General features: G+C 36.2%; 4 protein-coding genes across 4 annotated transcripts; 2 read left to right on the top strand and 2 right to left on the bottom strand.

Annotated features, from left to right (window-relative positions):
• Positions 1-145: 145 nt before the first annotated feature.
• Positions 146-7,717, top strand: cdcp1b (CUB domain containing protein 1b). The gene is made up of 9 exons (XM_059555861.1): positions 146-676; positions 2,170-2,376; positions 2,453-2,809; positions 2,900-3,265; positions 3,473-3,670; positions 4,387-4,767; positions 5,281-5,637; positions 5,738-5,825; positions 6,748-7,717. The coding sequence occupies exons 1-9, from the start codon at positions 613-615 to the stop codon at positions 7,289-7,291; spliced, it is 2,562 nt and encodes an 853-aa protein (XP_059411844.1). The 5' UTR covers positions 146-612; the 3' UTR covers positions 7,292-7,717.
• Positions 7,718-9,239: 1,522 nt separating this feature from the next.
• clec3bb (C-type lectin domain family 3, member Bb) lies at positions 9,240-13,261 on the bottom strand. Its single transcript, XM_059555201.1, has 3 exons — positions 13,090-13,261; positions 12,481-12,573; positions 9,240-9,737 (listed from the first exon to the last, which is right to left on the bottom strand). Exons 1-3 carry the CDS (start codon positions 13,175-13,177, stop codon positions 9,346-9,348), a joined length of 573 nt encoding a protein of 190 aa, XP_059411184.1. The 5' UTR covers positions 13,178-13,261; the 3' UTR covers positions 9,240-9,345.
• Positions 13,262-15,366: 2,105 nt separating this feature from the next.
• exosc7 (exosome component 7) lies at positions 15,367-19,232 on the bottom strand. Its single transcript, XM_059555860.1, has 8 exons — positions 19,099-19,232; positions 18,613-18,714; positions 18,436-18,530; positions 17,474-17,639; positions 17,285-17,355; positions 16,253-16,376; positions 15,997-16,152; positions 15,367-15,525 (listed from the first exon to the last, which is right to left on the bottom strand). Exons 1-8 carry the CDS (start codon positions 19,153-19,155, stop codon positions 15,421-15,423), a joined length of 876 nt encoding a protein of 291 aa, XP_059411843.1. The 5' UTR covers positions 19,156-19,232; the 3' UTR covers positions 15,367-15,420.
• A 781-nt stretch (positions 19,233-20,013) lies between these two features.
• hgh1 (HGH1 homolog (S. cerevisiae)) lies at positions 20,014-25,125 on the top strand. Its single transcript, XM_059555859.1, has 6 exons — positions 20,014-20,603; positions 20,936-21,036; positions 21,256-21,354; positions 22,876-22,967; positions 23,494-23,616; positions 24,474-25,125. The coding sequence occupies exons 1-6, from the start codon at positions 20,062-20,064 to the stop codon at positions 24,648-24,650; spliced, it is 1,134 nt and encodes a 377-aa protein (XP_059411842.1). The 5' UTR covers positions 20,014-20,061; the 3' UTR covers positions 24,651-25,125.
• Positions 25,126-25,452: the final 327 nt, after the last annotated feature.

Raw genomic sequence — 25,452 nt, 5'->3', positions numbered from 1 at the left:
GTCTTCTGAATTTCCCATTCCTACATTTCTCATTCCTGATCGGTTACGGATTGGCTCATGAATATTAATAGCTTGTGATGACGTTCTCTAGATAATCTTCCAATAGAGGGCCGCTTAGCTAATGAATATTACGTGATGTCCTCATACAGGGCGAAGTCTTCTTGACTGTAGAAATACAAAATAGTCACGTTAGTTTATCTTGTAACCGAGAACCACCACAGACTTTAAATCGGATGGGTTTTGTCTCTGAAAACGTGAACGAAGTGTTAATCTATTATTTTCTGATTTGTGCGTGAATTTATGATTTTGTCTCCTGGATCTATCAGATTCTCCTCGGGTAATTTAAGTTAAACTGTTTCTTGAATAATGCAATCGCGTTTTTCCAGCTGTTGGGTCCTAAACGCAAGTTTGGACTGGTGAGTTGCGCGCGCGCGTGCACGCCCTTTTCTCGGAGCACAACAGGTATCAGAAGAACCAGGAAGCGCCTGTGTCGTCAGACAAACTCAATTCACCATGCACGATCCAAGGATTTAAATCAAACAACACACACACACACACACACACACACAGATATATTACTTTGGAAAGTTCAGGAACCTCTGAAGGAGAACGATGTGTTCATGCGTGTTTCCAGTCTGCATTGGATTGATTTTACTGCAGATTCACAAAATCTCAGGTGAGACTACAAAGAAGCAAACACGTTTTTAGCATCCTTGTCACTGTCATCTTTCGTTTAATGATAATTTGTTAAGGTTTAATATTCCGAGCAATTGAAATATAGCCTAATTAATGAAATATATATAAATATTTGACATTAACAGCTTAAAAGATGATCAGGTATAGGCTTATGATTTGACAGTTTGAGCTGCTGGGAGGGTTTGTTGCGTTTTTATATTGAGACATTTAATTTGATCAAAACCATGGAAATGCTTGATGGATATTGGTAACAAATTGTTTACATTAATGCATATAAAATGACTAATATTTACTGTTCGTCACAGCAGAATCTGGCTTCCCTCGTGGCCTAGTATAAAAATAGTAGTAAAAAAAATTCGCATTTATGACAGATGCTGTGCAGAATAACTTATTAATTATTGACTAACAATCTGTTACTGTACAAATGGAGGGCGGTTTACTGTAACATGCTCTTGGTCGGGGGGGGGGGGGGGGGGATCATAAGACTTCCTCTGTTTTCTCTTTAGTGAAATGCATGTCAGAGAATGTCAGTGTTTGCTTTACTTTTGACATTTCAGCTTTAGGGACAATGGACTTTAATTTTCACAGCGTGGAACATGACCTTTAAAGTGTTGCTGCTGTATTATTGACGGTCAGAGCTGGGATTTTAAATTGATTAAAATAACTAAAAGTGTGATTTGTTAAATTTTGAACAAAGTAGACTTTACCAACTAAGCCTAATTTCTAATAAGCACTATATGAAGCATATGGACATTCTATCATGAACCAAACCTTCTGCAATGTCATCATTTCTCAGAGTTATTATGGGCAAGGTACTTTTTTTTTTATTATTATTATTAGGGAGGATCCCAGAATGCCTGACATGTGTAGTGTAATGCGTTCATGGTCTCTTCCTGTTCAAACTTTACCTTGTGTGAATCAGTTCTTTGTGTTTCTTTTGTTTGCTTTCATGTGGGTTACAACTGTCAGCTTTATTCAAGCTGTTCGTTTACGTGGCTCTGTATTGATCATTTTGTAGGACAACTCTATGTCAAGAACAGTATAGATTAATTAAATGGTTATTTTGAGTTTTATTGCAATCATTTTTCTAATTCAATAAGTTCAAATAATGGCATGTTCACAAAAAAGCAAAAATAATATAAAACCAACAAACAAAAAGTCAGTCTAAACTGAGAGAAAGAGAGAGAAACACACACACACACACACACACACACACACACACACACAAAACAGAGAAAGTCACTTAAGGTTATAGCAACAAATATATATATATACACACACACACACACACATTTAATTATTAATTAAATTATTATGTGTTTGTGTTTCAAAATGTATAAATCATAAGTATATTATACATGAATATTATAGAATTATATAATAATTATATAAAATTATACATTTTCAATACATTACTTTGCATTCCACAAATTTTGTAAAATGTATATATATATATATATTTTTTTTTTGCAGAATGTCATAAAATAGAAGTGAGCCCTGACTCTGGCACCATCATAATCTTCAAAGCACAAAGTCAGGGCTGTAGCGTGTGTAAGGATGAAGGTCCATCTCAAACCTGCAACTCCAACCTCGAACTTACTGAAGCTCAGCCCACCACCGTGACTTTCAACTGCTCTCAGCCGGGGGACGTCTTTAATGTGGAGGTCAACCAAAAAATCGGTGAGTAACAACATGCAAAGTCGGAATGATCCATTTGATACAAATCAGCTTCTAAATCACTTAAATCTCTACACAGATTGCTCAACAACAGACTGCAGCATTATTGCAGTGCCTCTGAATTCGACACGATTCCTGGAGTTCACCAGAACCTTCAACTGGGATCTGAAGGTTCAGTCAGGCAAGGTGTTCCAGCTAGACTTCCCATCTCCAGGAATGAGACAGATCAAGCCTTCAGAATCCTGTCCAGACAAACACACATACACTATCATCGCATACCAGCGCACAGGACCGGCCAACATCGGCTCGTTCTGTCGGAACGGTACCATCAGCCGTATCCAGGTCTTGTATAGAGGTCGAGTGACTCTGGAGGTTCCCAAAGGTACAGACCTGAACCCATCTGACTTCAAAGTGTCCATGGGACCAGCAGCAACGGGTAATAAGTAGTTATTTACAACAAGAACATTTTCATTAGTGTTTAGATTCTGATTGCACTTATTTTATTTCTTGTTTTTGGTATCTCTAGGAGTAGTTGAGATGGATGTCAAGCTGCCCAGAGGACCGTTTTCTGTTGATTTCTTTACTCCAGACTACGCCAAAGGCTACTACGATGAACAAAAAATGAAGTGGAACTTTGCTGTTAAGCCTATGCAAAATTTTACTGTTCGCTTTCAACATTACACTCGACCACAATGCCAAAAGAAAGCTGTTATGTGTGATTATGCAATGGGAGACAAGACTTCATTCACAGTGGCCCCAACAGAAACTCAGCTGGCTAATAAACAGGGAGATTTCAGCCTGACTCTGACCAACTGTGATGCAAAGAAAGTGGCAAATGTTCCTGGGCTTTCCTTGAACTTCAACGTGGAGGTGTTCAGGAGTGGGACTCCATGTACGGAAAAAATTAGCTTATAACTTTGGTTTTGTGTCTGAAACACTGATCTTTATATGTCTCTCTATATATTCTCTATTATAGATCAGTGGTTTGAAATCATTGTTTTTGAGTTCGGGGTCTTTTTAGAGTCAGTTTGGTAGCTTGAATATTTCATGCTTCTAAGTTGCTGATAAATAATGTGGAATATCTTCCTATTCTGTTCAGATCTTTGCACTGTGGATCTCCGTAATGAGGAGGGATTGAGTTTGCAAATAGAAAATAAAAACCAGGAGTCATACTGTGAAATGAGCCTGAACTCTGTGATGCAGGAGAAAATAGTGGTTCCTGCGGGCACCAAAGCTGACCTGTCCTTCCTCGACTGCCCCGTGCAGGATCTGCAGCTGATAGCCACCAAAGTCATAGGTAACTACAGCTCAGATATATGTCACAATGTTAAAGAACCTTCTAGAATCTTTAGATGCGGAATAAATACTTTGTTTGATCTGGACTAAACCTATCAGAGAAGTAAAATCACACAGATGTCTCTTGTCTAGTCACTGAAACTGATGAGCTGACCGCATCATCTGGCTGTTTTTGTTTTGTGGTATGTACAGTAAGTAATGTTACCTGTGGTCTCAAATTTAACTCCGCATCAAACAGAATATAGAATTTGAATGTAAGGTAATAAAATTAAAATGCTCTAATTTTTATAATCAACAGCATTTTATAAATAGATAGATAGATGCAAATCTGACATTTTTAACTACTATTTTTTTTTGTAAAGTAATTAATTTTTTTGTATTAAATTTTGGTTAAGCCTTTTTTTTAAGTAATGAAAATGTTTTATTGTTTTAAGTTATTGATAATAACCCAGAAAAGGACTTCATTTCCCAGAATGCATTGTTTGTGTTGAATCTTTGAATTACAGTTCAGTGAAGTCCAATTCTACTTCAATTTTCAAAACTTCAAAACTCCCCAAAATGACAATTTTGAAGAAAATCCATCTGTCCGATGTCAACATGCAACATGTTCTTTTGCAGAAGTGAATTATATATTCATTAAATCACAATCTTGACAGAATCATTCACCACATTATTTTGATTTGTTCATCTTCTTCCCTTTCCTCAATATAATTATAGACTGTCCCAGTGTGTCTGCCCGTGATGTGACTGGGATGTCCCTCACCATTCCCACCCTGGACCCTAGCCTTCCTGTTCCCCTCCATCAGTTCACCTGGCTGCTCCGTTTGCAGGATCAAAGCACCGTGGATCTCATGCCTCTCAAGGGAAGCAGCCTTCACCAGTCTGTACCAGACAAGCAGTGTAACGAGAGAGTCTCGCTGCTCATCTCTGAGACTGAGGGCTCCCACATCGGACAGTTTTGCTCTGCAGCTGAAGGCACTATCCAAAAAATCCAAATCAAAGGAAACGTTTCCATCACTATAACTCCTAATATCATAAAAGACCTGAGCCAGGAAAAAGGAACTTTCTTAACTTTTCGCATTAGTCCAGAGATCACGGGTAGGTACTCTACTGGTCAAAAGTTTAGAAATAATTATGATTTAATTTTCTGGGGTGTTTTTAAATGTCCCTTGCTGTATGCTCACCAAGCCTGCATTTATTAGATGAAAAATACAGTAAAAATAGTACAATATTATTACTACATATTATTACTATAATATTATTACTATATATTACAATATTATAATTTAAAACAATGGTTTTCTATTTGAATGTATTTTAAAGTGTAATTTATTTCAATGATGAAAAATTGAATTTTCAGCATCACTACTTCAGTCTTCAGTGTCACATGATCCTTCAGAAATCATTCTCATATGCTGATTTGCTGCTCAAGAAACATTTCTGATTATTATCAATGTTAAAAACAATTGTGGTGCTAAACATTTTTGGGGAAACCATGAGACATTTTACAGTTTTCAAGATGCTGTGGATGAGTAGAACGTTAAAAAAGAATGAAGGTTTTACCCAAAAGAGGGCTTAGAGTTTCATAGCAGTGTATTTCTGTCTTCACAGAAAATGTAATCTACACTGTATCTTCATTCATTTCTGGACCCATGTACCTTGCAACCCCAAACTGGCCCGACGGCATGAATCCTTCCTCATCCGCCTCATGGATCATCACCATTCCCCAAGAGTACAAGGCTGAGCTGTTGTTCTCCAACATCAGCCAGCCCAAATGTGATTCGGGCCACACCGAGGTCTCGATCGGATCGCTGGACTCTCAAGACCAAACGCAGTCCTGGAGAGAAGATCAGAGCTTCATTGGTCCTGTTGTCCAACAGCAGAGCTTCTACCTGAACATGTCCAACTGTGAGCCCAAGAGCGACCGCTTCGCTGTGCTCTCAAAGATCAGTCTGCTGAAGGAAACCAGTAAGCAAAAAGCTTTCAGTTCATTACATTCACATTGTTGTATTATTGCTAGTATTACAGTAAAAGATAATAATTCCTACTGTTTTCCCTCTCTGTACAGAGAAGTTCCTGGGCATTATCTTGGCTATAGTCGGAGGGCTGCTGTTGTTGGTAATCATTGCAGTTATAGTTGTGTGCGTCATTCGAAAGTGAGTCTGCAATTTCTTTGGTATTTGTTGCAAACATTAAAAAATATATGTATATATTTCTGCAACAAATGGATAATTGTGGCTATTGCTCCAAGTAGCAGCCACCCTAAATCAGGCAGTAAAATAAAATATATATTTAAATAAAAATGTCAACTACATCATGCATACAGATAGCACAGTTAAATTACAAAATAAGTTAAAAAAATCATAAACCATGTAGTTGTGTAAATGTTTGGAATGGAATATACAGAATATTTTACTAGTTTTAATAGTATAAATCTATGTTTTTCCCTATGAAATTAATTTGCATATTTTATGTAGCATATGCAAAATTTGCAACCTGTTATTATTGGTAACTAAAACCATTATGAAAATGTCATTATTTGAAATCAGTTTATATAAAACTTCAATTTCATCTAGTTGCCAACATTTGTAATTATAGGCCTAATTTAGTTTAGCTTGAATACTAAAAAAAACTAAAAGAAGAAAACGCAACAAAATTACTAAAACTTTAAGCAAGTTAAATAAGTTAAATCAAATATTTTAGAAAAAAGTATAATAGTCTATTAATGAATATTCTAAAATAACACTGTTTTGACATCACTGCATGCATTGTTAAATTCAGTGCATTCCTTGCAATAATTATACTGTTCTTTTGCTTTTTTTTTAATTCCAATTTTGTGTAAATAGACATATCTGTTGGCAACCAGATGAAATTGTGAGTTAAAAAAGACCAAAATTTTGGCACATATACTACAAATCTGAGTATTTAATCTATATAAAAATGTTGGTATATATTTTGCCGACTGACAAACATAAATCTAGAATTAAAATATGTAGTATAGAACTAAACTAGAGTTTAGTCCTGATTGTGTACTTTTAGGAATAATTCACATTTTCAAACTATTTTCTTTTCTTTTAAAAGGAAAAACAAACCCAATAACAACAGGTCCTTTATGCCCAGTGGGAAACCTGTCCTTCTGGGTAACGCTGGCTTCCCAAAAACCAGAGCAGACAATGAGTCCCATGTCTACGCCTCTATCGACGACCCCACCATGTACGGATACCTTGGGGACAAGGACCAACCTGAAGAGGTTGACAACGGAGCCTGGAGCAACGGACATCAGGTGGATGCGTACCGTCCGTTCACGGGCCCCACGAACTCCGTCCCAGCAGCTACGGTTTCATCTACTAAATATTCGCTGGACAGAAGAGAAGGAGATGCATTTCAGCCTTTCCTAAACCCACCCAACACCTTTACCCTGCCGAGGCCTCACTCGCCGCTCGTATTGCAGGGAAGCTTAGGGTTCGAAGATCGCAGGATGATGGATAACACGCTGAACACTTTCAAGAGTGGCAGGGATATAAATCCCATTCGTCTGTCCTCTGATAAATCCAGACTACAATCGCAAATGGATTCAGACTCAGATTCTTATCCTGAGCCAGAATACGAGGAGACCATGTGAAAGGATGTGATTATTCGCCTGCTCGCCAAAAACATTCAAATTTTATTGGGAGAGCAGAAAAGCCATTGGCTGCAAGCCTGTGCATGTGCGCATACAAAGACAATGTTTTTATGAACAGCTTTAAACTGATGGAAAAAGGCCACGCTCTCTCTCGCCGCCCTAGTGGTTTGTTTGAGTATCTTGCATGTATATTTTATTAAAAATGTGGTTTTAAATGTTTTTAATGGGCTTGTAGCCTAAATGTACAAATTTAACGCTCTTGTCGGAGACGTTTGGGAGCCGTTTGAGAGCCGAACCCATGGTGGAAGTGTGCCGTAACTTTCTCTATTGGATATTTTTTGTTGTAATAGTGATTGTCTCCAGGCTACAGGTTTCATATGTGTTTGTTATTCAATTCTGTATGTTTACTTCTAAAATAAATTCTAAAAATAAATTTTAATAGATGTTCCATTCTGTTTAAAATGTATGTATTAAGAACGAAGATAATCACACCCACACAGGCCACAATCAGACGCAGAGTTTTCACATTTTCTGCAATAGATTTGAAGAAAAATCCGAAGAACTCTGGATTAGACATTAAAATGCATTTAGCATTTTACACAGTAAAATTAGGGATGCACACTAATAAATTATTTTCATGTCATGCTCAATAACCAATAAATGGCTGATTTTAAAGGATGCCGTTTTATCTAAATGGGGAAAACAAATCATAAAGCTTAAACCAAAGCTAAGCATCACAGCATTATATAAAGTATGGTACTGTATGAATAATGTATATTTGAGACTACATTTGACTGGATTTATGCATTTACGTGATCGATAGATGATAGCAGAGACGTCTAAATGTAAAACTGAGAATGATAAATAATGATTAATCTTTCTTATCAACCAATAACCGATATTGCACATTATCAGGCAAAATGTGATGAATGGAGTTGGCAAATCAAAACTCAGTGACAAGTGAAAGTGATTTAATGAATATGTAATGAGCATTTCAATTGTGCGGAAACCTGCAGAATAGAGCCATGTTTTTTATACACTTTATTAAGATAAAAATATACGTTCAGGTTATATCAGGCTAGACATTTAGTTTGATAGAAAATAAACAAGTAACAAAGCTAGCAATCTGAAATAATCATCATTCAACTCGATTTTATCAGGTGGCTGGACTTCTTTGTAAATATCATCAAAATTCAATAATTTTGAACGAATATTAAAAAAATTAAAAACTCTTAAAAATGTACTCACCCTCAAGCCATCCAAGAACAGATGTAGAGAAATTTACCATCACTTGCTCACCAATGGATCCTCTGCAGTGAATGGGTGCCATCAGAATGAGAGTCCAAACAGATGATAAAAACATCACAATAATCCACAAGACTCCAGTCCATCAATTAATGTCTTAAGAGAAAAAACTTGTGTATTTGTAATAAATAACTTAAAAATTGCTTTCTTCAGTGAAAAAGTTGTCTTGTCTGAATCAGAAGAGGAAAGCAGTATTTACAAGTGAAAACAGTTCAAAACAAATATATATATATATATATTATGTGATGACAAGATGGAGGAAGCATTCATACGGATTATCTATTTTAGCAATGGTTTGGCAAGTTCTTGCACCTTAATGATGATTTTGTTTTGTTAAAAACACAGCTTTTCTCTTCACAAGAGTTTTAATTGATAGACTGGAGTCCAGTGTGGATCACTTGTGGATTATTGTGATGTGTGGATGGCCTGAGGCTCAGTAAACTTTCATTTTTGTGTGAAATACTTCTTTAATGTGTTTGTTTGTTTTGCATCTTGGGCAGGTTTCTTAATGGAGCCCGTTCAAAAATGTCTTTAAGTACAGTGTTTGGTCTTTGATTGTAGATCATGAACATTTTTATGCAGTAAATTTTTTTATTCAGAACTTGGCTGAATGTCACTTCACTTTTTAAAAAGGACAAATCTCTGTTCTCCTCAAAAGAAAAATATATAATTACAGAGCAAACACAATGCAAGCAGGATTGTGCAATGAAAAGGACAGCTAAGATCATGCAAACCGGCGCTGGATGATCTCAGACGATGTTGAACTCACAGACGGAAGCTCTTTGCTCGCTGCAGTTCTCGTCCAGCCACTTCCCGCCGGAAGCGCCGGAGAGTACGGCGCAGTTTTCTGCGCTTCTGCCGTCGGGCTGCGGGGGCTTCCAGTTCTTGTAGCGGATGCTTGAGCCGGCCTGGTCCATCCACACGCCCTCCGTCTGCATGTCATTGATGCCCAGCCAGATTTCAGCGTCCGGCCCGATGCTCTGGCGCACGTAATCATATAGTCGCATGTTTTCGTCAGAAGACAGCGGAGTGCTGAGGATTCCTCCCTTGGCGATGCAGTCTTCACTGGCCGTGTGGTAGCTCTTCTTCACGCTGTCCACCAGAAAACATTTACCAGGGATCTTCGTGCCTTTCAGACAGACTGGCGGAGAACAAAGACACATGTTTGGGTTCTCTGTTTGCGTCTTTTAAAAGCCTTATGCAATGTACCAAGACATTTGTTGCTCTTTTAAAATAAAGCAGGGTTATTTTAGTATTATTGATATACTAATATAGGTTTTCATTAATATTTTTAGTTTGTTTTTATTTTTCCCATTTTATGAAAATAAAAACAAATTCAAAATACATTTTTTAAATATAAGTTCATTTTAATGAAGTGAAGTGAAGTGACATTCGGCCAAGTATGGTGACCCATACTCAGAATTTGTGCTCTGCATTTAACCCATCCGAAGTGCACACACACAGAGCAGTGAACACACACACACACACACACTGTGAACACACACCCGGGCAGCCATTTATGCTGCGGCGCGCGGGGAGCAGTTGGGGGTTCGATGCCTTGCTCAAGGGCACCTCAGTCGTGGTATTGAGGGTGGTGAGAGAACTGTACATGCACTCCCCCCACCCACAATTCCTGCCGGCCCGGGACTCGAACCCACAACCCTTCGATTGGGAGTCCGATTGGGAGTCCGATTCTCTAACCACCAGGCCACGACTTCCCCTAAAGCAGTTGGCAGCCATTTATGCTGCGGCGCCCGGGGAGCTGTTGGGGGTTCGATGCCTTGCTCAAGGGCACCTCAGTCGTGGTATTGAGGGTGGTGAGAGAACTGTACATGCACTCCCCCCACCCACAATTCCTGCCGGCCCGGGACTCGAACTCACAACCTTTTGATTAGGAGTCCGACTCTCTAACCATTAGACCACGACTTCCCGTTAAATTTAAAATGTAATTTGGTCATTTTTATTATTATTTTTAAATGTCTATAGAGTTCTTCATAATTTTGTTTCAGAAAGTTAAACTAAATGATGCCTTATCAAATTGCTTTTATATATAGCCTATATATATATATATATAGGCTATATATAAAAGCAGCTTGCTCTGCCGTGATAACCACGCCCATATGCACATGTCAGCCAATCACAACAGGGCTCATTTACATATATTCCATATACCATTGCAAACAGATTTTTTAATAGTAAGAAAGTCAGAAGGTAGGTGGAAAATGATAACATTATAAGTGAGAACATTACGAGTGAATTTAAGGGAAAAGTATATATAAAATAATACAAGAGTTAAGGGACTTAAGAGTGATATTTGGCCTGTGTTTCATTGGTCTACTTTTAGAATATTAAAGTTGTATATTCTTATGCAGAGGCGAACCAAGATGAAGTGGAGGTCCCAGGCAAAATTAATAGATGGGGCCCTTCTAAAAGATTGTTTTGTTAATATATCTTCCTTACCTAGATATATATTTATACAACATACAACAAGTAGTTAAAACACATATAATAGAACATTATTTATTTTTTTTAAACAAAGTGCTTATTCTTTACCAAAATATCGATCTTCATCTTTATGGCAGAAGATACAACTGGCAGCCTCTCTTAGTTCACTGTTGACCTGAGGTTTGTTTTTAGATGTGAAAGTGAATTATCAGCATTACTAGTTTTATTAGTTGACAACTAATTATGTTAATTCAACTAGTTAAATGTAGAAGAGCTAAATAGTCAACTAGGTAAATGTAATATTTATTTGTATTGACCCAGAGACACAAACTAACCATAGGTGACAAAGATGAGCAAACCCCACCCCCCCTCATTTTTTAAACAATTATAATAATTTAAAGCCTTTATAATTACATATTTTTTAACTGTTCCAAAAAAAAATCACTTTAAATGTTCACTTTCATTCATGAAGACGGAAATTATCTCCTGGTGGGAAACAAAGACTTAAGATGAAAATGACTTGAAATTACAATTATATCCAGTAGATAGCAGCGAAGGATCACTCGTTAGCTCAGATGCCATTTCAACTCCCTAGTTTTTTTCACATCTTGCTTTTGGATACATTATAAAATGACTACGAAGTATAGCAAGTGCAGGAAGTCCCAAAGCCTCATGTCATTTATAAATAAATAGGCCCAGACTCCAACAGCCTAGTATGGTAAATTTAAAAAAAACTTGACTAGTTAACTACAAATTAAGTTAATTATTAATGGTATAATAATTAAATAATGCATTAAATATTTTTATATATATTTTTTTATAATTAATAATAATTAAATGAAAATAAGCTGGAAATTTTTCTCTTTTCCTCCTTTTCTTGATTGCTTTTTTCCACTTATGGCTGCCAGACAGATAAGTTCTCTTCATGTTTAAATTAGCAAATGCACGAGTAAGCACTGTGCCAGTTTGAAAACCGCAGCCGATGCATCATGAGGAAAAAGCAAGCACATCCAGCGTAACACAAGAGTCGGGATGTAGATATATGAGTTCTTTGTTATATTAATAATGACATTTTCGATTTCAATTGCCTGCCCTATTGCTACACCTCTGATCTTTTTAAATATAACACATTTGTCTCAAGATTTCCTCATACATCGAACACTGGATGACATCTGACTCAGTGTTCTCCAGGGAAAACACAAGCTGTAAAAATCATCAGAAGTCACACGTGGAGGCCATGTGCCTTATGTAAGTGTAAGAACTCTAATCCAAACAATAAGACACAGTCTAAAGTACAACATTTTGTTTTTTGTTTTTAGCTCAAGGGGCCAAACAGAATCCCATTTTTTGGAGTAAAATAGACTAGGTTAGAAATACTAGATGCTTCACTAATGCAGATGGATTTAAGGTGTGATGGGGAGACTCTGTGAAGTTCTCACCAGTCTGCAGAGCCTGCTGCTCCTTTAGAAGATTCAGTTCCACCACAATGTCATCGATCTGCTGTTGCAGGTCCTTCAAAGCAGCGCTGGAGTCTTATAGATAGAGAGATCTCAGCATGAATGACAGGAAAACACACACACACAAACTATTTGACCCTAGAATTATGCATGAAGTAAATTAAGCCTATTTTATAATTTATACTGATTTTGAAAAGTGGGATGATAATGAGAATCACCATTAATAAATATTTTTTCTTGAATATATTTTTTATTTAGAACCTATTTTATAGCATTTTAATATATTTAAGACTTCCAATAAATGCAATTAAATGAACATATTTCTTTATAAAATTATGCATATAATCATTATGTTAAATATAGCAATCATTTAGTTGTATTTTCATCTATTTTTAAAACTTGAGAACCTTGAGAATCAGTTGTATTAAACAGATTCAAACTGAAAATGAGTTGTGTTAAGACTAAAAACACACCCAGATGTATTAAACATATCAGTGCTTACTGTGCACGAAACGGAGTTGACTTTTCCTTTAAAGAAAAAACTTTTTCAGCATTTACAAACAAAAATGAGCAAAAATCATCCGGTCTCACCTTTTTTAGCATTGGGTTTCTGCTGGTGTGAGGTGTGTGTGAGGAGCAGCAGGACTCCCAGCAGAAGACAGCCGTCTCGGAGTCTCATGGTGAAGTCTGGAGAATGAGGAGAGAGCTCTGCTTCTCAGCTCAGCTCACAGAGAAAAACTGCTGTAGTAAGAACCTGGTGCGTTTGTTCTTCATCCTGAGGAGAGAGGAGGAGTGACCCCCCCCCACACATCTCAACAATCCTCACACTTAAAGCTCATGGCTAGAAGTGTTACATAAAATACACACCGTGTGCTGGTTTCACACAGAATCAGTTTTGTGAATTATATCCTCCAATCATCATATTATTGAATTATATAAATATGTGAACACAACAAAGCCACAATAACATATATTAAAACAAGAGTCAATTAACTGTATATAACAAAAGTTAAAAGTTGAATAATGTTCTCTAGACAAAAACAGGACAGTGTAATTGTTTTTTTGTTTAATACTTATAAAATATTAATTACATTATCTCTTGCTCAGAAGAGTTAGACTTTGTTACCTTAAACATTTTCTTTGTCATAATTAATTTTATTTAATTATTTTTCCTTTTTAAATTTTGCTAAAAGTATGTGGAAATAGACTTTTTGAATCAATCAAAATTAATTATTAGATTAAAAAAAACATAAATCTAGGCGAAGTGTGACCACTAGCCCCGGTTTCTTTGCCCAGTATGTTTTCCCACTCATTTAAAGCAATAGTTTTGAAATGAAAATTCTATCATGGGAGTCATAGGGAAACAAAACTTCAGTTATTTTTGGGTGGACTATCCTTTCATGAAAGGTCCTATGAGTTATAATAAAGATTATAAACCTGGACTTATATTTAGAATGAACTGACTAACTCGGACACAAAAGCAGGTTCTCAAATTGCTTCATACACACTGAGAGTCCGGGAGCATTAAAGGTCTCCTCAGGACACATTTCCCATCATGCATTCTTCTTGTGTATGATATTGTTATCTGTGCAGTGATTGCGGTTGTTTGTTTTGGATTCTCCTGGCCACAGAAAGCAGCAAAGCTATTATGGGGTGGAATATATCCAGGCTCACAGCAGCTGGATCTTCCTCAGACGACACGTGGCAAACGAGACGTCCTGCTGGACACTGGGGTGAGCTCAACACCATCCCAGGAAAAAATGACTACAGCACCTGTGAACTTACAGAAGTCTACGAATATTCCACAAATGTATACCAAAAAAAAACAAATTCACCAACACAACTTCTTTAAAAGAACAGAATAAATTTGCTGAAAATTGATTCACCCTCAGGCCATTCAAGATGTAGAGGAGTTTGTTTCTTTATCAGATTTGGAGAAATGTACCATTACATAATTTGCTCACCAATGGATCCTCTGCAGTGAATGGGTGCCGTCAGAATGAAGAGTCCGAATAGATGATAAAAACAACGCAATAATCCACACGAACCCAGTCCATCATTTAACATCTTGTGAAGCGTAAAGCCATGTTTTTTTAAGAAATAAATCCATAAAGACAAATTTAAACTCCAAACTGTTACTGAAATGAGTCTGCCATCCATAAAATTGCTTTCTCCAACAAAAAAAAAAAATCACCTTGTCTGAATCAGGAGAGAATGGCCTTTTTCTCTGGAGAAAGATGGTTTACGGACTGAAAGCAACAGCTTTAAATCAAAATGCCTTAACAATGGATTTATTTACTACAAACACACTGTTTTTCACTAAAAATAATTTCAATTGATGGACCGGAGTTGTGTGGGTTACAGCTGTTCAGACTAATTCTGATGGCACCCATTCACTAAAAGAGGATCCATTGGTGAGCAAGTAATCCAATGTTAAATTTCTCCAAATCTGTTCTGATGAAAAACAAACTCATATACATCTTGGATGATCGGAGACCAATTAAATATTCAGCAAATGTTCCGTTTTTGGGGGGATGAACTATTCCATTAAGGATTCTGGGTATTCTTTTCTACTCATCTATTAAATTCAGCTATAAAAAAAAAAATTAGGTGCTCAAATTTCTCTCAAATAGCTCAAAATGTATATATATATATATATATATATATAAAAAAATCTGATTTGAGAGAAGAATCGTTTAACATTCAGTCCTCTGTTAAACACTGCAGTCTGAGAGCTAGTCTGAGTTCAGTCATTAAATGACAGATGGAAAAATGAAAATAAAAACAGCAATAATCTTATATAACCTCACATTAGATGGGATTCTACGTTAGTTGGGAGTTTTTAAGCAGGACATGACAAACGTCATAGAAAATTTAGCTCATTTATTTGAAAAACAAACAAAAAAGGTACAAAACAGGAAGCTATCCAAGGAATCCCACTTTCTGCCGTTTCTTGCCAAGACTTTCTTCTTTCTGCAGCAGCTCCATGAGAGGCGCATGAAGAGCCTTGCCCACACGCTTCCCAGCCTTTAACATGATCACACCAAAACAGTCAACAGAAACTCCAAACCAGGAGACAAGCATTTATTAAACAAATGAAAAACACCTGGTTTTTAATGTGTGAGAGAAACAAAATAGAAAATTCATTTGTTAGCTCCAATCTGTTTTGATATATAAGCAGACATATAAACAGCACCAGCTGCATGACATTCTGTAATATAGCACCAAAGTTTAGCCCTATAAAGCCTACACACACATACACATATATATATAGCATATATCATACTATGAGCAAAAAAGCCTGATGTATCAAATAAGATACTCAGCAAAAAACACACATGCAACCTTTTTTCTGTAAAGATTTTTCTTTTATATTTTGTTTAAAGATTCAACTGTTCAAAAATAAATAAATAAATACAATCTGACTATCATTTAATATATCAGGCTTAGTTTACAGGGATAATACTTATAGTTAGGGAGAATTAGAAGTTATCTGACCTCTGTCATCTCAAAGATACTTTCTGGGTCCAGACTTCCTCCTCCCATTTTCCTGACGCACGTGACCGTCCCTCTGTGTGTGACTGAAATCAGGAGACTGGCCACAGAGCAGGCCTTTTCCTGCAGCGTGGCGTCCACCACATGTCTGTGACCAACCTGAAACACAGACATACATCCGATATATAGAAGCTACAGAAACACAGAACTAAACATGAGATGAGTGCATTGTGGGTAACGGCTCCAGGCTGTGCTGTACCTTGCAGAGGGTTACGATACACGGCACATTTTCCACATTGAGCCGCATGCAGTCATAAGGGTCGTCTGACAGCTCGATCTCCTTCACTCCCTCCTCATCCTCAGATATGTGCACTTTGGGAATTCTGTTTGAGGAAAGGGCAAAGGGGATGTAGATAAGTTCCTCATTGTTCATTTGGGGTTTCCACAATGTTAAAGCAGTGAATTTCAAGGACTTTTCTAATTAGGATTACTGCATAAAAGATTTTAAAATCATTTTATAGAGACTCCCAGGGTGGACTGATATTTGTATCTGGCATATTAATCCTTGGAATTTGTACGTTTTAATGGTTAAATGATTAAGTATAAAGAAATAATATGTTCAAAACACAAACACACAAAAAAACACCAGAGTTTACGGTTTACTTTCAAGAAAACCTCTTAAACTAAACTAGCATAGTTCTAAAATATTGTAGAGTATAACAAAAAAATAAAAAATAATAATAATAATAATTATAGAAAGTTCTATGACTTTTTCAGGCCTGGAAACTATGTTGCTATTGTTATCTAAAACTGAAAACTATTAAAAATCACCTTTGTTAAATTAATTAAAGCTGAAATAAAAAAATATTGGAAGAATTTTTTTTTTTACATTTTACAGCATCAAAGACAAACTCAAAAACAGCAAGATTCAAACAGGATTAATAACAATACTTCATTGAATTGTATACAATATATTAACAATATTATTAAAGAATAAAATATATTCAATCATTCACATACACACATAAAAATGATGAAATTTATATTATTTCCACAAGAGAAAAGAAAAGCCCCCAAAAATGTCTATTAATGTACCACGGAAAAAAAAAAAGTTTCAAACTTAAACTCGAAAATAACCTAAAAATTGAAAGTACACAAATAAAATATTTATAAAAAAAAAGTATATAAGTAATATAAAAAAATAACACTGCCTGCCACAGATTTAGAATTGCCCAATAGAAAGCTTACAGGTTTGTCAGGATTTTAATGGAAACGGCATGCGGTTACTTACCGTGTATTAAACAGAGCAGCTTTTATCGCAATAGATATGGCATCAAACAGGTTTCCATCACACTGCAGCAGCTGCATACATAATTAAACGAATGATAAATTAACAGTAAATTGAGATCACAATATTTCCTAGTATTGAATGAAATATTTATTTCTTCATTCATTCATTCGCCCTCTTCAAGTCACTCACCAACACATCCACGTATAGCACCCAGCAGTTCTCTCCCGGACAGATGCAGAGGGAACGCAGGTCCACGCTGTGTCTGTTGTTGAACACTTTATAGAGTGTGTTACTAAGCTCCACCCCCAGCTCCTCCCCTCCACGCCCCTCAAACTCTGGAGTGGCGTTTGCTGAGCTACACAAGCAACATCAGCAACCAACATCAGCTTGCATATCAAGAACATATAAACATGCATCATCTATGTATATTCATTGCTAAATTGCATATTCATACACTGAAGTACCTGCACAGGTCAATTACCACTCCCACTATATCAATAAATGGACTAAACTGTCAAAAAAAAAAACTGCATACTGTCTTATTAAATGGGTATCTCAGAATCTTATCCATTAGTCCAATGAACTTACACTATTTAATGATTAAACTTTTTAGTTAAATAAATAAAATTTAAAATTTAATAAAAATGACCCTGAGATGTACTAAATATATCTGCTTAAAACTAACTTTTAGTTATTAAACATTCTATACTACACCAAACCATAAATATATTCACTACAGAAAATACGATGACTTTTCCAGACCAGTGTTGTTGTTGTTAATTAATACAAAAAAATAAAAACTGTGAAATTAAGCTGAAATAAATATCAAATATAAATATTAGATTAAAAACGTACATTTGTAAACTTTGAAATATTGCCTCGGCAACTAACTAAAATAAGATTAAATTGAATTAAAATAGAAAACAATGTAAAACAATTCAAAACATTAATAAATACTATAATAGTATGTAAATAAAAATATAGCTCAATATGCATATACACATGAATGTGTCTAAACCGTAGACTGTATAGGGTCTAAACTCCATGTAAAGTACTTCATGCTTTATAATTATGATATTTTGCACAGTTATGTTGGTATGGCTGTCATGGTGCATGCTTGATGTCTAATGTGATGATCTTTAAACCCTCACCAGTCCACAAAGAACTCCAGATAGCCTTCATCTGGTACCATGGCTCTGGGTTTCCCAATCTCTGCCTTTACTCCTACAAGAACATCTGTGTGACCCTGTCAAACACATCACACAACATAATGATTTACAAACATGCTGGTGCGATTTTCACATAGAAGACTGTTTAATTCAGCTTACAAGACTGATTTTAGCAGAACCATCAGTGTTTGACACCACATCCGTCTCGATCTCCATGTGTCTGTAGTCTTCACATCCTCGCCCGTCCAGTCTCAGGTCATCCTGGCAACAGAGGTCATTATTTAATCCTCATGTTATGATGTCTAAGAAAAAAATCAGGTTAAAGTGATAACATCATTTGATTATTTTCTACAGGGGTTTTCTGCTTTAGTCAAATTGCCACCACGCAGAAAAATGTTTCTATTCTGAATGACAGAGACAGTACACCAGAACAGTTGTCAAACTGCCTTTTGATTACATATCAAGCGAATTTGAAATAGGAATAAAAGGCACATTTTAGAAATACGATATGTATTTCAGCACATACATACAGCAAGAACACAACACAGACCACATGAGGACATAAGACTTTTAAGGATGTTCAAATTATTTTTTTTCATAACACTTTTAATAAAACTAAACGATCAAACGTGCGTTTTTACTTACTCGGACTCCATGCATAATATAAACCTTCTCTGCTTCGCTTACTTGAACTGCTGCCATGTTTCAAACACAAGCACTCACTCTGCGTCATCACAAAGCGCGAGAAGAAGAGCCTGGAGGTCATCGTCCAATCATATGCTAGTGCGTCAAAAAGAGGGCGGGAATATTTGAGTAAACTGTAGTGTGATTGGATAAGCGAAATGTCAATTCTTAAAGCAGGAACTATATTCCACGCACATGTGTTCTTTATCGTGAATGTGGTATGTATAGTCTATTTCAACAAATGCAATTTGTTAACGAAAAAAAAAAAAAGATTTTGTTTTATACAACATATGTAAACATGCTTTTTACAGTTGTAGATCGCTGATCTGATTTTTGATTTTACACGTTCAGTTGAATATTGTAAACATGTAATGATCAGTTGTTATAATTATACTTTTGAAGCATTGTAGTGCACACAATGTACTATCGTCATAAATTTTGACTATTTTAAAAAACTGTACTGTGTTGCCATGGCACTTTGAGATACACTAGGGCAGTTTTTTTTTATATATATATATTTCAGATGCCAAATATAGGCAAAAATGATTAACTTACTCTCCTACAATCCCACAATTTAAAAGGCATCTATATGGTTTCTTAAAATATTATTTATTTGTCTTACTATTACTTGGAAAATATTACTTGGATTTTCAGTTAAATTATTAGGCTTTTCATCTCAAAATAGCACTGTACTGTAAAATGTGTTATTTGTTTTCTTATTCTATTTTTAATCTAAATTTTGTTATATATTTTAATTCAATCAAATTCTTATTTTTTTGTACTATTTATATTATTTGTATTTCTAATTTTGTGATTCTAGATGTCTAAATGTTATTATTAAGCTAATGCTTAGCCTGTTTTTTTTTTCTTTTGCAGTTTGGATTAAAAAAAACAAAACAAAGTCTGTCAACAGACCTAGCCACAATGCTTAGTGATGGTGAAGCTAAAGAACTGCTGTCATTTCTCACTCTGGAGATGAGAGCTGATGTCAAAGGTCAGGCCACGGGTTACATCCTGGGCCTCACAGGAAACCGGGATGGGTGCCGGTACCTGCGGTCCAAGCCGGACTTCCTCAAAGCCTTGGTTACTCTGACCCGCGACCCCTCCATCGCCATTGTCAAGGACTGTTATCACGCTCTGATTAACCTCTCGGCGGACGAGACTCTTCACCACCCTTTGATCAAAGAGACAGACTTACTGTCCATACTGTTCCAGAACCTCCTGGACCCAGAGTACATGTTTGCAGATCGCATCTGTACTATCCTCAGTAACCTGAGCCGACACGAGCGGACGTGTCGAGATGTGTTCAGCGCTCTGCAGGAGCAGGAGATTGGACTGGACAAAGTGGTGGAGATCTTCTGCACGGAGGGGTTCAATAAGAAAGCTTCACTTCATTATCTGGGACCCCTGCTGTCCAACCTCACACAGCTGCCCGAGGCACGACACTTCATTCTGAACAGGGACAGGTAAGCTGTTCTAATAATACTACTACAGTACTGAATGATTACATGAAAAAAATTACACTGTACTAATCATATTACTATTTCCAAATCCATGGTATGCGTAAAAACATTATATTTTTTAAAGTATTACCATAGTACATGTTCAACATATGGTATTATCATGATATATATATATATTACCTTGGTACTTGTCTAAAATATGGTGTTGTTATGGTTTTGTCAAAAAACATTATAATATCATGGTACCTCTCCAAAAGCACAGTGATGCAGTGGTACAAGATAGTATGACAGTAATAAAATGTTAAGTCGTGATTGTTTCATGTGTGTTTCTACAGGTGTGTGATTCAGAGGCTCCTGCCGTACACACAGTACAAGGAATCGATCACCAGGCGAGGAGGGGTGGTGGGAACACTCAGAAATTGCTGCTTTGACTATAGTAAGAGTTATTCTAATATCTTTAAATGATATCTTAACGCTTGTGATTGGCTTAGTTATCTATGGTAATACCGTTTGCTAAATGATTAAATGTAAATAGCATGTGATTTGATTTGTTGCAGATTTCATAATTGAAAGCAAAGCCAATGCAAAAATACGTCAAAGACAAGTTAACAAAAATGCATTTAATTCTCATTAAACATGCCCTTTGTCCATACAGCTCATCATGAGTGGTTACTCAGTGATGCGGTGGATATTTTACCGTACCTTTTATTACCGTTGGCTGGACCAGAGGAGCTCTCGGAGGAAGAGAATGAAGGTGATGCTTTTTACATCATCTGGACGTTTCAGAAAACAAGTTTACCAAATAAGCCAGGTTTATTTCAGTAAGTCTGACTTATTTTGAACCAAATCAGCTGACAAGTCGTCAGACTAACTGAAATAAACCTGGCTTATTTGGTAAACTAGTTTTATGAAACAAGTTCAGAACAAATTCAGAGTTACAGGATCAACTTTCTTTGTCAACTCAGGCTTTGATCCTGAGTTTGTGGAGCAGGTGGAAATGAATGTGTGACATCATGGTGAACAGCCAATCGCAACAAAGCAAGTGTGATTCACTTCTAGCGAGAGAGCCAGTGAGATTCAAATCTCCTTTGTTAAAGGTTAAGATATTAAAGAATACGAGGAATTTAAACGTATTTACATGGAAGTACTTGGAAAAAAAAGAGGAGAAATTAATGAAATTATCTTGCTCTATTAGTGCAGTCACAAGTGAATCTTGTGAAATTATTTTATATAGTTGATAATATATAGCGATAGAGACTCGAACATGTAAGGTCACATGAAGCCATTTTTGAAGTGTTATCTATTGATTCTACCACTTATTTATGGCATATGATCTGTATATATTTATTTAAAATAAATGCTTTATAATAACCATTAACTAAAGGTACTTGCGTGTAATGGATTAATAATAACAAACCATATTATAATTAGATAAATCATATGTAAATAAATTGTAATTATCATTAAAGCCAGACAATTTTGTTTTATTTTTTAAGGTACTTTATAGTGACCACTTAATTTGTATGAAGAGAAACTGGGGGCATTTTTTTGGGGGGGGCTAAAAGCCAAGGCACTTTCATGGTACCTAAACCCAGGATTGGTGCAAACTAAACTGAAATTTACCTTGCCTGCTAATCCAGCTTCATGGTACAGGCCCCTTATCCAAGAACGATTTTTGTTTGAAGTGAAGAAACAGAAAAGCAATACGTTTCTTTCGTTTGTCCAGTAGGTGGTGCTGTTTACTCATTTTGATGATACACATGTTGACTGTTAATTGTATTTCCCACAGCATGTGTAAGGAAAATGGAATGAACAAAGTGGAATTGCCACCATTACAGCAGGAAGGTGTGTGAATTTGCTAGGCCAGGATCTTTGTTTCAAAGTTTGCGGTTTCATAAAAGCTGTTTGAAGAGTTTATATGCACCATATTTTCCACTTGTAACTTTCTGACCAAAATAGGAGAGAAAATGTATTGGTTAATAAGTGACCTTATTCGACCTTTCTGAAACCCTTTCAAAGTCTGTAAAACTAAAGCCCAAACATACGATCTAATTTAATAAAGAGTGTGTTGGCAAGCATGATTTTTACTAATGGTTTGAGATTTGAATATTAAGAGACATGCTGTTTCTATTCTAAGTGATAGGATAATGACAGCAAGCACCACTTTTCCTTCTTAATATGTTTTAAAGGTGAAGTGTTTGATTAACGTGCTACTATTGTAACAATACAACAATTACATAAGTTACATTTAATAGATTTTTATTTGCGTTTACAGGTTTGCCTGTGGACTTGCAGTACCTACCAGAGGATAAAAAGAGAGAAGATGATCCTGATATCCGCAAGATGCTCTTAGAAACCCTGATGCTTGTAAGAACAGCATCTCAAATCTTTTTATCTATCATTTGTCTGTATTGACGTAAATGACTTGCACAACCATTCAAATATTTAAAATTTTAAGAACGTTTTTAAAAGTCTCATCAAGGCTGCATTTATATAATCAGAAATACAGTTAAACAGTATCATTGTAAAATATTACGATTTAAAATCGAATGTATTCCTGTGATGCAAAGGTGAATTCTAGCATCATTGCTACAGTTTTCGGTGTCACATGATCCTTCAGAAATCAAATTTGCTGATTTGCTGCTCAAGAAACATTTCTTCTTATTATTTTTAATGTTGAAAACAGTTGTGCTACTTAATAGTTCTTTGGAAACCAAACTACATTTTTAAGGATTCTTGAACAGAACAAAGTATAAATTTCATTACTGCCACTTTTAATCAATTTAATAGGTCCTTGCTGTATATAAAAGCATTAATTTCTTTCTAAAATATGGTATTATCACTATATTTTAATTTATTTATGTTTAGCTATTAATTATCTGTTCATATTCAGCTTACAGCTACTAAAGTGGGCCGACAGGTTATAAAGAACAAGAACGTGTATCCCATCATGAGAGAGTTTCACAAATGGGAGAAGGATCCAGATGTGATTTCATCTTGTGAGAAACTCGTCCAGGTATGAAAACATTTAAGGAAGCAATGCTTATATCATTCGTGGATAAAGCATTCCCAGTCAACATTGCAATGAGCTTACTGGGGGACAAAAAACGAATTCAAGATGGCTATATTTGTGGGCACAGTGTGTTGTTTACGCTTAGTGTAACACATTATTAGCTCATTAGGTTCAAATCAAGGCAGTTCCATCCAATTGCGCGATTGCATCTCTATTGCATCAGTTTTATAAGATCGTCACATGCATCGTTTTCTGTAGATGTGGATTGTTGTGCTTTGGAAGACCCCAGACAGTAGGCAGATCACTTCCAGTTCTCCAAAACCAGGATTTATGAGTTTGGTCGAAAACAGCAAGAGACACTAATTTGGTGGAAAAAGCCTGTTCCTTGCACCGTGGCAGGCGTATATTTGGGTACAGCCCCATGGAAAAGATGTCACAGGGTCTCCCATTAAAGCATGATATTCTCCATAACGTCTGGGAGATCCCTTTTGAGCTCCAGGCCAGAAGCAGTGGTTCGGCCATTTGCCTCAACCCAACCATTTTAATTAGCGTCAATAAAACAGCTAATATGCCAAGCGCAGAACCAGGCTAATATTTATCCAGGATTAATGGGCGCTTTTTCATTATGCAGCAGTTTTTAACTAACACGGCTTTAACAGCTATCAAGTTACTGAAGTTTTTCCATGTTGTCGGGTTCCCGAAATTGCTACTTGGGAATGACATTAAAAGTGAAGTGCAGTCTGGCATCTCATTAGCTCCCGTCCTGCGTCATTACCACTTTTCTTTCAATATGCGACTCTGAAGGAACATATTGAGGTCCATTAGGGTTTCATGTGCAATTTTGTGTGAATTTGATTAAGGTTTTGATTGGAGACGAGCCGGAGGCGGGAATGGAGAATCTGATGGAGGTGGAGATTCCCAAAGACGTGGAGGAAAAACTAAAGGAACTGGACACCAAAGAGCAGGAACAAATGGAAAAGGACGAGCAGGAATCTGAGAAGCAGCAAAATGAATCTCCAGAGGGCCTGGAGAGATAAACAGACTAATGAACAAAACTTTACTTCCACAGATTCTTGTTAAGTTGAATGTACAGCATTGAATAAAAAGATCTGCATGAGAACGAATACCTGAGGATTATCGTGGATAGAAAATGTTTGATTCTAAAAGCACCTGGTTATGGAAGGACACAGTTTGTTTCTCTCTGATTCAGGCTGGTTTATGTTTTTGACTAGCAGGTGGACACCTGGAAGACCATCATCTTGGGTATGAGATCATGTGGTATGACCAGGTCATACAAACTTATTTTGTTGCTGGTCCAAACGGGTTTAGTTTGGGTGGTTGTCCACCTAATCAGCATGAGCCAGCTACACACCAGCTTTAAAACTAGCTGAAGCTTCATTTTTCAGCAGGGTTTAAAACTTTGAATGCCCATTAGTTGTATCCTGGAGCTCATAATAAATACACTTTGTATCACAATCTGTAAAACCTAAATAAAGGGATTTTCATACCCCATTATTAGACACGGTCTTTGAAATGTCTGTGAGGTGATTAGTAATAATATTATATTCAATTTAAAAACCTATATGTGACCCTGGACCACAGAATCAGTCATAAGTGGTTTGGGTATATTTGTAGCAATAGCCAACAATACAGTGTATGGGTCAAAATTATCAATTTTTCTTTTATGCCAAAAGATCATTAGGATATTAAGTTAAGATCATGTTCCATGAAGATATTTTGTAAATTTCCTACCCTAAATATAATTTTTGATTAGTAATATGCATTGCTAAGAACTTCATTTAGACTATTTTATAGGTTTTTTTTTTTCAGATTCTAGAT

The sequence above is a fragment of the Carassius carassius genome, chromosome 8, assembly GCF_963082965.1.
Source record: "Carassius carassius chromosome 8, fCarCar2.1, whole genome shotgun sequence".
NCBI lineage: Eukaryota > Metazoa > Chordata > Actinopteri > Cypriniformes > Cyprinidae > Carassius > Carassius carassius.
The sequence above is the reverse complement of the archived record's forward strand: the minus strand, read 5'-3'. Positions and strand labels throughout refer to the sequence as shown.

Bases quoted from the DNA above. Each gene is read 5' to 3' on its own strand.
- cdcp1b (XM_059555861.1), top strand. From the start codon at position 613: ATGTGTTCATGCGTGTTTCCAGTCTGCATTGGATTGATTTTACTGCAG. The intron at 677-2,169 runs GTGAGACTACAA...TTTTTTTTGCAG, and splicing joins GCAGATTCACAAAATCTCAG to AATGTCATAAAATAGAAGTG. The intron at 5,638-5,737 runs GTAAGCAAAAAG...CTCTCTGTACAG, and splicing joins CAGTCTGCTGAAGGAAACCA to AGAAGTTCCTGGGCATTATC.
- clec3bb (XM_059555201.1), bottom strand. From the start codon at position 13,177: ATGAGACTCCGAGACGGCTGTCTTCTGCTGGGAGTCCTGCTGCTCCTC. The intron at 12,574-13,089 runs GTGAGACCGGAT...TCTATCTATAAG, and splicing joins GAAACCCAATGCTAAAAAAG to ACTCCAGCGCTGCTTTGAAG. The intron at 9,738-12,480 runs GTGAGAACTTCA...GTTCTCCGCCAG, and splicing joins GCAGCAGGCTCTGCAGACTG to TCTGTCTGAAAGGCACGAAG.
- exosc7 (XM_059555860.1), bottom strand. From the start codon at position 19,155: ATGGCAGCAGTTCAAGTAAGCGAAGCAGAGAAGGTTTATATTATGCAT. The intron at 18,715-19,098 runs GTAAGTAAAAAC...CTCTGTTGCCAG, and splicing joins ATATTATGCATGGAGTCCGA to GATGACCTGAGACTGGACGG. The intron at 16,153-16,252 runs GTACAGCACAGC...TCTGTGTTTCAG, and splicing joins GTATCGTAACCCTCTGCAAG to GTTGGTCACAGACATGTGGT.
- hgh1 (XM_059555859.1), top strand. From the start codon at position 20,062: ATGCTTAGTGATGGTGAAGCTAAAGAACTGCTGTCATTTCTCACTCTG. The intron at 20,604-20,935 runs GTAAGCTGTTCT...GTGTTTCTACAG, and splicing joins TTCATTCTGAACAGGGACAG to GTGTGTGATTCAGAGGCTCC. The intron at 21,037-21,255 runs GTAAGAGTTATT...TTGTCCATACAG, and splicing joins AAATTGCTGCTTTGACTATA to CTCATCATGAGTGGTTACTC.